At 42.2% G+C, this 9,739-nt stretch overlaps 2 protein-coding genes across 5 annotated transcripts; both read right to left on the bottom strand.

Moving 5' to 3' along the window:
• Window positions 1–2,764: 2,764 nt before the first annotated feature.
• Window positions 2,765–9,263, bottom strand: LOC127771829 (F-box/LRR-repeat protein 14-like). 4 transcript variants are annotated; one of them, XM_052297770.1, is made up of 2 exons: window positions 9,243–9,263; window positions 2,765–4,625 (listed from the first exon to the last, which is right to left on the bottom strand). In XM_052297770.1, exon 2 carries the CDS (start codon window positions 4,567–4,569, stop codon window positions 3,130–3,132), a length of 1,440 nt encoding a protein of 479 aa, XP_052153730.1. In that variant the 5' UTR covers window positions 4,570–4,625; window positions 9,243–9,263; the 3' UTR covers window positions 2,765–3,129. The 4 variants fall into 4 exon arrangements, with proteins under 4 accessions (XP_052153730.1, XP_052153727.1, XP_052153729.1 ...); XM_052297767.1 differs by lacking the exon at window positions 9,243–9,263 and adding an exon at window positions 5,290–5,532; XM_052297769.1 differs by lacking the exon at window positions 9,243–9,263 and adding an exon at window positions 5,365–5,532.
• Window positions 6,898–9,739, bottom strand: LOC127771827 (F-box/LRR-repeat protein 14-like). Its single transcript, XM_052297766.1, has 2 exons — window positions 9,511–9,739; window positions 6,898–8,805 (listed from the first exon to the last, which is right to left on the bottom strand). The coding sequence occupies exon 2, from the start codon at window positions 8,747–8,749 to the stop codon at window positions 7,304–7,306; it is 1,446 nt and encodes a 481-aa protein (XP_052153726.1). The 5' UTR covers window positions 8,750–8,805; window positions 9,511–9,739; the 3' UTR covers window positions 6,898–7,303.

The raw sequence follows: 9,739 nt of genomic DNA, 5'->3' as shown, positions 1-9,739 counted from the left end.
AAAAGCAATTTCTCTATTTTACAGTTCAATCGAACCATCAAGCAAATTTGATTTCAAAATTAAGTTCAGTTTACATAGTATAACCATTTGAGACAGTTCAGTCCATCGAGCATAATCAATTTAATTTAATAAATGTGTGAGAATATGCTGGATGAATCCTGTGTGAGGTCATAGGAGAAAGGGATTTGATCTACGCACCTCAGGTCGTCAATGGCAGTGCGTCAGTGCGTGATGCGGAGTGCTTTCTTTTCCAGACATGTAGGAATTTATGGATGTCTTAAAAATAAACCCATTTGCAGTATTTGGTAGTTTCTATCTAGGAGGTGTGAATAATTGCTCTACACTGAAATGTACAAGGTAGTTGCATAAAATCAGAAACATTGACTAAATAAGTAAACAACTGAAACACAACTAAATAAGAGATCATTTTATCGCAGGACACAGATATGATACGTCCGAAAAGAATCTCCAAATTGCTGCTTATAAGTATATTAGGGAATGCAAAAATCATATTCCTTCTCACACTGGCATGAAAAAGAGCAAATTTAACTAAATTTGGCAACTGGCAGTTAATTCATGATCAAATTATTCTGGAAACCAACCTGAATTTCAAATTTGTTTATGCATGGAGCAAATCAGTTATCAAGCGCGCATTGCACAAATCAATCACAAAACCATAAGCACACATTGCAGTCTCTGCTCTACTGCTCCAAGATCAGCATATAGTCACAGCTCTAATGTGTAAGCAAGCATTTTGTTGAACACCTTTTGGGCATGGGGAGCATTAGCTATTATCTACAGCATGAGAGGGAGCTCCATTGGAAGATGGCGGGGTCAGCAACGAGGTGGAGTCCCAAGCTGCCTCAATCTCGAGAGCCGCAGAGTAGCGCGGACGCGCGTGGAGAAGGCGGCGGTCGATGACGACCTTGCCTCTCTCCTATCACGCCCGGCTCCCCAGCTCTTGTGGTGGTCAAGGAGAGAGACGGATGGGAAGGCGGCAGGGGTTGGTCACCATGTGGCGGCCGGGTAGCAGCACAACTGAGCGAAGCCGACTGCGGAACTACGAGCGACGATGTTTGGCTTGGGAGTGGCCGATGTGGAACCGGGATGGCGTCTCCTCCTAGCTCCGGCGTGCAGAGGCTGCATACTTCGGTCGCGGTCCCAAGCGGCGGCGTAAATAGCATGGGTGCGCGTGGAGACGACGGTGGACGACGACAACCCCGCCTCTCTCCTATCGCACACGGCTCTTGCCGAAACGTGGACAAGGCGGCGACGACGCTGCGAGGGGGCGGGGAGAAGGCGGAGGTGAGGGAGGAGGGAGGAGTCGGCGGCGTCGGGTGACAGGGTGAGTGCGAGAGAGAGGAGGGCGGCGATGTCGAACGGTCGACGGTGACGATGTGGGCGCCGGCGCGGCGATGTGGGGAGCCCGGAGGATGGATTGGGGGGGGGGGGCGGCGATGGTGTGGGGAAGACGGGATGCGACGTCGGCGTGGCGGCGTAGGTCTAGGGCGGCACGGGTCTAGGGTTCAGGGTTTCAGGCAGTGGTAGGGAGGAGTCGGTGGCGACGGGTGACGGATTCGGGGCGGCAATGGTGTGGAGGGAACCGGCTCCTCTGACTTTGGCTGAGTAAGTCAGAGACGCACAGTAACTTGAGTCACGCACTACTGTTCGAATATTACTGTAGCGATCGATCTTGTTCGTTCGCTGCAGATCGGACGGCTGAAAATCTCTCAAGTCAGAGTACTGTTCACCCCTAACGTAAAACACGCTATGTTAGAGGATATCATTCCGGTGTGGAGGCGTGCGGATTTTTTTTCGTTGCAGGGGAGGAGCGTGCACTTTTTTTTTCACGTTGCGGAGGCGTGTTGATGTACGTTTAAAGGTTGGATCGCACGTCTATATTGGCTTCACCATCACCACTACGAATTTTTTAAGTAGTACGAGATGAATACTAATAGCATATGTTTTTTTCCCAAAGCAAATGAAAATTTTTATAATATATTTCAAATGTACCTTTGGCAACATTATTTATTTTTAGAAAATGGAAATTCTTTTTTTAGTTCTTACACTGCGTGAAAGCCTATTTTTCACGTGAACTAAAAATTGTCCCTTAAATCATTTTCTTAGCTTTTCAAATAGGTCAAAAATATCATGCTACTAAAATTTAATTTCTTATCTCCCTTTACCGCCGAGCCCATTTTTCAAAATAATCACCGCTAACTTTAAAGAGGGCGGCTAGTACATCCGCTATCTCACATCCTCCATACTGACACGCTTAGCTACGTTTTTTTCTCCAAATTAATCACGTTAATAACTTTACATAAAAGGTAGGAGTATATTTTAGCAGGAGTTTGTTTTTTTAGAAAAATGTACAATGTCTTAAATTTTGAGTTTGAAAGTTTGAATTCAAAGTTTGAAAATTTTAGTTAATGTCGGAATTTTAAATTTTGAAATGAAACTTTCCGTTGAAAGAGTCTCTATTAGTTAACTCTCAGAGTTCTGCTCAGAAGAAATATGGTAAATTTGTACAAATACATTATTCCCACACAGTCAATTCATCCCTAGTGATTGAACGTACATACTTATCCAACATTTTCAACGATTGATTACTGATATATCCAACTGAAAACCGCATTAAATTAGGTCAGAAGGCAATGAGGATTAGCAAAGTTTGAATCCAATAGCAGCAAACGAAAATCCTGAGGCTGTATTATATGAACTTCAAGATAAAATAAACAGAACAATCTTCAGAACATCATTGCTGGAAATCATTGAGGATTTTCATTCATTGAGCCATCTTCCAAAATACACAAGAAGCCGTTCTTATGCTACAGCGGACCACAGCAATAAAAAGACTAACTGATAGTACTAGCAAGTACAAAACGATGGTGAAAGATGAATTCTGAACTTCATTCAAGACAAAATAAGCAGAACCATCTTCACAACACTAGTGCTGGAAGTCACTGAGGATTTTCGTTCATTCCAATATCTACACCATAACACGTTCTTATGCTAGAGCTTTCCACAGCAATTAAGTACTGGCAAGTACAAAATGATGGTGAACAGTAAGATGAGAAAAAGATAACTGGTTAACGCTAATGTTGCGCTCTAAGCAATGACTTAACAGCTTCAACACATCCTCTTATAATGGCCAAGACTTTTGCAATTCACTTCATAGCAGACTGATTTGGCTGATCCCAGCACACCTTTCTGGGAAATGTAATCACAGCCACCAACGTCCAGAGACTGTAATTTTTGTGCATGAGCCAGCTCGCTCAGACCAACATCAGTCACATTATGACAAAACCGGAGTGTGAGGTTAATCAAGCTTGGAAAATGTACAATAAATCGCATCCCATGATCAGTTACTTCGTTGCAATCGATAAGGCTGAGTGTCTCCAGGAATTGTGCAGAGGATAGGGCCTTCATCCCCTTGTTATTGAAGAAGAGGGCACCATTTAGCACAAGAACACGAATTGGACAAGATTGGACGAAACTCACAAGTCCTTCCTGTGTGAAGCCTATTTCAGGGGGATCCCAGTGCGCACAACCTGTAAATGTGAGTTCAACATCCTGAAGCAAAGGACAGTTGAGGGCTAGAGCCTTTAGACTTCCATCAGTAAAACCTGTCCTGAACTCTATATGACCACCAACAACGTAGTGTTCTGGTTTTAGCCAAAGTGAGATGCTTTTAAGGTTTTTGCAGGCCTGGGATAGCACAATCATGTCATTGTCAATAACACCAGTAACATACTCCAGGCACAGTTTCTCTAACGCCTTGCACTTCCCCAACAAAAAACGAAGTCCTATTTCTGGGCCGTCTGGCTCTGTTACAAGACGCACCAACTTCAAATCCTTCAAATTCTCACAGCACGGTTCATATCTATGTGTGTTAGCCTTGACTGATGAGCCATAACGTGGGTGAATACTAAAAAAGTTTTCCTCGTTTTCATACTCAAATGTCTTAAGCTTCATCCATCCAGGACCAAACTTTAAAAAGTCATACTGGCTTACTCCCTTGCAATTGCTGACGATGAGTTCTTCCAATGATCCGTCACTACCAAGGTACTCCAGCCACTCAGTGCTGCCAGCAATTCCCTTGCAATCATTAAGGTAGAGAGAAGATAGAGCCTTGCAACCAAAAGCTACCATGAGAAGCCCACTTGAAGTTACTTCTGGTATGGAGTTCAGCTTCAGAGACATCAACTTCTTGCAGTAAGTTAGGCAAGCAATACCAGCATCATTGATTTTTGAGCAGAAGCTTAAGGTAATATCATTAAGCAAAGTACAACAAGATGTAAGAACAAAGAGACCTTGGTTGTCAATATGGTTCCCATTGCCAGGTGTCGAACCAGAGTAATCGATCTCTACTTTGAGCAAATTAGGAAACCGGGAACAAAGTGCTGAGAAATCTTCTGTTGAAAGTCCACAACCAATGCAAATAGTAGCCCTTTGCTCCGCATCGATGGCGTAGAGCTGCTTCGACACAAGAGAGACAGAATTCAGATCACTTGTCCTTGTAATCCTCTTGAGAATCTCTATGATCAGTTCCTCGGAAAGATGCTCCATTGAGAAATACAGCAGAGCAACTTAGGTATTTCACGGTGTAGCAGGTGTCCAGAGCCCTGGATTAAAATTAATGAAATCATAATGAACCACATGAATATATGATGGAAAATTCAAGTAGCATATTCATACTGATGAAACATAAAACTTTTCGCTTTTTCCTGTACATGTTTGCGATTCATGGTTCGTTTGCTGATCTTCACAAATATAAATCAAGTATGTGACCTATTTATTCATCTACAAAACGATTAATAAAGGCAGAATCCTATTAATTTATCTCGAAATCAGTTAACACAGAGTAGCTTTGCAAACCTAGAAGGGAATAAATGTAGCAACTATGTATATATTGGTTTACAGGAACAATTGATAAATCCTACAACTAAACGAAGTAAAATCTTAGAATTGCTGGTTCAAAGGAACGAACGAATTATATTCCACAAAACAATTAATAAAAAAACATCAGCATTTATACAAACTAAAAACTGGAACTTACGAGGCAATTGATGAAACAAGCAGGGCTAGGTTTTTTAAAAAAATCATAAGAAATTGCAACACGAATCTGCTGGATCAACATATTTCGAAGCATCCAGGTAGAAGAACCATCATGCAACTGAGCCGAAGATTAAAATTTCTTTTTATATTCAATCTCAGAACGCACTTGTCTCTTCTTCGGTAATCTCGAGTTCTCAGCCAAGAACTGAAAGCGCAAAGGTAGATATATACATCGAAGGAATCGGCGATCGGTGGCCGGGATTGTTTCTTGAAGAGGAACCAAGAAGAGGGCGGGCGGGAGAGTACCAGCCGAACAGGGCCGGGCGGGGAGGAGGTGACCGTGGAGGAGGAGGAGGAGGAGTAGGGGTGGATGCGGCGGAGGTAGAGGAAAGCCTCGTTCGCGCGGCCACCTCGCTCCCGCTCCGCCGCAGTGTCGGGGCCCCGGCGGCGACCTCTTCCCCTTACTCCGGCCGGCGGCGGAGAGTGATAAAACCCTCGCGTCGATCGGGTCGCGTTCATGGGCCTCCTGGCCCATTGGGTCGTTTTGTTTTGTTTATTTTTCTCCCTTTTTTTCATTTTCTTTATTTCTTAGAATAAAAATACCAGCATATGTTTTTCTTGAAAGGAAATTAAACTTTAATAGTATACGTGTTTACACCCAAATTTGACACCTAGGATTAAAATAGAAAAATTGCCAAAATTTGGATGATCTACCAGTCTTCCTTGAATTATTTTAGCCAATCACTTGACACCTAAACTATTTGCTGCCTTATTTTATACCCTCAGACTATTGAAAATGACTCATGTTACTCCGTAACAAAATTTCTGTTTTTTTCTATCTATATAAGTTGTATAAAGAGAAAAGCTACTCGTCAGTAAAATAAACTATTTTTAATAGTTTAAAGGTAAAACGAGAAAAAAATAGTTTAGGGGTTAACTCATCCAATAAAATATTTTGGGAGAGTAACATAGACTTTCTTTTTTTAAAAAAAAAACAAGTCCCTTATTTCATTTTAATCTTTTCAAATACATCCAAATACTGTCGTAATCAAGTTTAGCATTTTATTTCCCCTCATCTCCGAACTCATCAATTTTAAGAGCAACGTCGCCCATATAGGTTCATAATGCTACTAATCAAATCTTTGTTGTCACCGCTCATCGTAATACTTCAGTTCTAAATGTTTCTTGATTTAAGAGTAAACTGAATTCGGACCAAAATTTCTAATTAATGGTGAAGTAGTACATCTTAAAAGGTGGAGAAAGAAAATCTTTCTCGTCAAACTAATCTTTTGGGTTACGTAGGCTTATGATCTGAAATTGTAGGTCGAGTTGAACCTATGGGATAGCAAACCCAACATGCATGACTTGAGTGGGCCATAGGTGGTGGACCAAGTTACACACTCTAACAACTGGTATTTATAGAGCTTAGGTCTAAAAACACATCAGAGTGGATATGCATACCACTACATTGTATTGTACATGGGCATGGCCAACCCCTTGGAACAAGATCCGGAGCCACTGCTGTTGCAGCAGAGGATCCGTATCACCCTCTGTGTCTATGGCAAAAGAAAGAAGAGAATATGGGGGAACTAAATCACCAACCCATCATGTCAAAGTTCTGGTGCCCACAAATATTACACATGCAAGTGAGCTTTCAATAGAAATTTAGTGAGATTAGGATGTACTACAGGTTTTCATCTCTTTAAGCGTGTTTTAAGGAGCGAATTCGTGGATGTGCGTGTGTAGTGGTGTAAATCCATATGCGTCAGCCGTGTAACCGAAGAAAAAAAAAGGAGCCTTAGCACAAGTGCAGCAAGTTTGTACACATTACGCTGTAAAAAAATGTTTGCTCACTCAGGAGTGTGGGTCAACTCAAGACAAAATTACACATTTACACTTAGGACCAGCCAAATGTTGTTTATGTGTAAGAACTGATCAAGCATTCCCAAGTTTAATGAAATATATATTTGCAACTAAAATTATGACAAGCTGAAAACCACGATAAATGCAAAGGCTACCAACACCAAGTTTGACACCAAAATTCAGTACACTAGCTGGGGACACAATGATGAGATGCCTGCAGACTACTACTTGTACATATACTTTGCTCAGTTGCTCTTATGTTTAGAGCGAATAACAGGAACAAAAGGGAAAAGTAAAATCAAGTTCAAAAATGGCGGTGAAAACTGAATAGTCGGATCACAGAGACAATAGGGTTAACAGCAAAAGCAACCAATTAACAGCCTCAATCAACGAGTCTTTTAAGATGGGTAGCACCTGATCCGGCCGAGTTGAGAAAGTACTGGACTGATCTAGCTGCGCCCTGCACAGCATTTTCAGATATATTAGAGCAGCCTTCAACAACCAGAGACTGTAATTTCTGTGCATGTACAAGCTCAGCTATTCCAACATCTGTCAAACCAGAACAATACTGAAGCTTGAGATCAGCCAGGCATGGGTAGTGCACAAGGAAGCACATTCCGTAATCAGTTATCTTGCAATCGACGAGGCAGAGTGTCTCCAGGAACGGTGCAGATGAGAGTCCCTTCATCCCGTTGTCATTGAAGAAGAGGGTGCCGTTTAGTGTGAGAGAACGGATTGGACAAGAATGCATGAGCTTCACAAGTCCCTCCTGTGTGAAGCCTATTTCCGGATATTCCAAGTCCTCAACACCTGCAAATATGAGCTCGATATCCTGAAGTAATGCACAGTTGTGGGCTAGCATCTCAAGGCTTTCATCGGTGAAACCCATCCTAAAAACCTCATGTTCATGGAAGCGTCGAGGCATCATCCAAAGTGAAATGCTTTTAAGGTTCTTGCAGCTCTGGGATAGCACAATCATGTCCTTGTCAATAAGACCGCCAACATACTCGAGGCATAGTTTTGCTAACGCCTTGCACTTCCTTAGCAGAAAACGTAGTCCTATTTCTGGGCCTTCTGGCTCTGTTCGAAGTCGAGCCAGCCTTAAATCCTCCAAATTCTCACAGCACAGATCATATTTATACACACAGTTAGCACTGTATGAGGGGTCATGGCGAGTGATGAAGTGGTTCACCATGGTTTCCTTGTTTACAAACTCAAATTTCTTAAGCTTCATCCATCCTCGACCAAACTTTAAAAAGTCATACTGGCTTATTCCCGGGCAATTATTGACGACGAGTTCTTCCAATGATCCATCACTGCCAAGGTACTCCAGCCACTCAGTGCTGGCTGCAATTCCCTTGCAATCATTAAGGTAGAGAGAAGATAGAGCCTTGCAACCGAAAGCTACCAAGAGAAGCCCACTTGAAGTTACATCTGGTATGGAGTTCAGCTTCAGAGACATCAACTTCTTGCAGTAAGTTAGGCTAGCAATACCAGCATCATTGATCCTTGAGCAGAAGCTTAAGGTGAGATCATTAAGCGAATTATAAGAAGATGAAAGAACAAAGAGACCTTGGTTGTCAATATGGTTCCCATTGCCAGATGTCGAACCAGAGTTACCGATCTCTACTTTTAGCAAATTGGGAAACCGAGAACAGAGTGCTGAGAAATCTTCTGTTGAAAGTCCACAACCAATGCAAATAGTAGCCCTTTGCTCCGCATCAATGGCGTAGAGCTGCTTCGACACAAGAGAAAGAGAATTCAGATCGCTTGTCCTTGTAATCCTCTTGAGAATCTCTATGATCAGTTCCTCGGAGAGACGCTCCATTGAGAAATACAGCAGAGCTAGTTAGGTATTTCAAGGTGTAGCAGTTGTCCAGAGCCCTGGATTAAAATTGATGAAATCATAATGAACCGCATGAATATATGATGGAAAATTCATGTTGCATATTTATACTGATGAAACAAAAAACTTTTCGCTTTTTCATGTGCATGTTTGCGCTTCACGGTTCGTTTGCTTATCTTCACAAATAGATCAAGTATGCAACCTATTTATTCATCTATAAAATGATTAATAAATGCAGAAACATATTAATTTATGTCGAAATCAGTTAACACAGAGCAGCTTTGCAAACCTAGAAGGGAATTAATGTAACAAGCTACCATGTATCTTGGTTTATAGGAACAATTGATAAATAAGGGATCTACTACTAAACGAATTACAATCTTAGAATTGCTTGTCCAAAGGAAGAAACGAATATTCCACAAATCAATTAATAAAAAAAAATCAGCATTTATACAAACTAAAACCTGGAATTTACGAGGCAATTGATGAAACAAGCAGTCTAAGTTTAACAAAATCAAAAGACAAACTGCAACACGAATATGTTTCGAAGCGCCCAGGTAGAGACATCATGCAACTGAGCCAAAGATCAAAATTTCTTTTTTTTTTTTTTACTTATTCATTTTTTTTGTATCTCAGAACGCACTGGTTTCTTCCTCGGTAATCCCGAGTTCTCAGCCAAGAACTGAAAGAGCAAGGTAGAGGAGCAACGGCGAGACATAGATGAATTATGAAAATATATGTACCTCGAAGGGATTGTTTCTTGAAGAAGAACCAAGAAGAGGCGGGGGAGGAGGTGACCGTGGAGGAGTAGGGGTGGCCGCGGCGGATCGAGGTGGAGGAAAGCCCCCGCTCGAGCTCGATCGATTCCTGGATGAATCGCTCGCGCTCGCCGACGCCGCAGTGTCGGGCACCGGCGGCGAGCTCCTCCCCTACCCCCGGCGGCGGAGAGGAATAAAACCCTCGCGTTGTTTG

Source organism: Oryza glaberrima, chromosome 4 (assembly GCF_000147395.1).
Source record: "Oryza glaberrima chromosome 4, OglaRS2, whole genome shotgun sequence".
NCBI classification, from domain to species: Eukaryota; Viridiplantae; Streptophyta; class Magnoliopsida; order Poales; family Poaceae; genus Oryza; species Oryza glaberrima.
The sequence above is the reverse complement of the archived record's forward strand: the minus strand, read 5'-3'. Positions and strand labels throughout refer to the sequence as shown.

Bases quoted from the DNA above. Each gene is read 5' to 3' on its own strand.
- LOC127771827 (XM_052297766.1), bottom strand. From the start codon at position 8,749: ATGGAGCGTCTCTCCGAGGAACTGATCATAGAGATTCTCAAGAGGATT.
- LOC127771829 (XM_052297770.1), bottom strand. From the start codon at position 4,569: ATGGAGCATCTTTCCGAGGAACTGATCATAGAGATTCTCAAGAGGATT.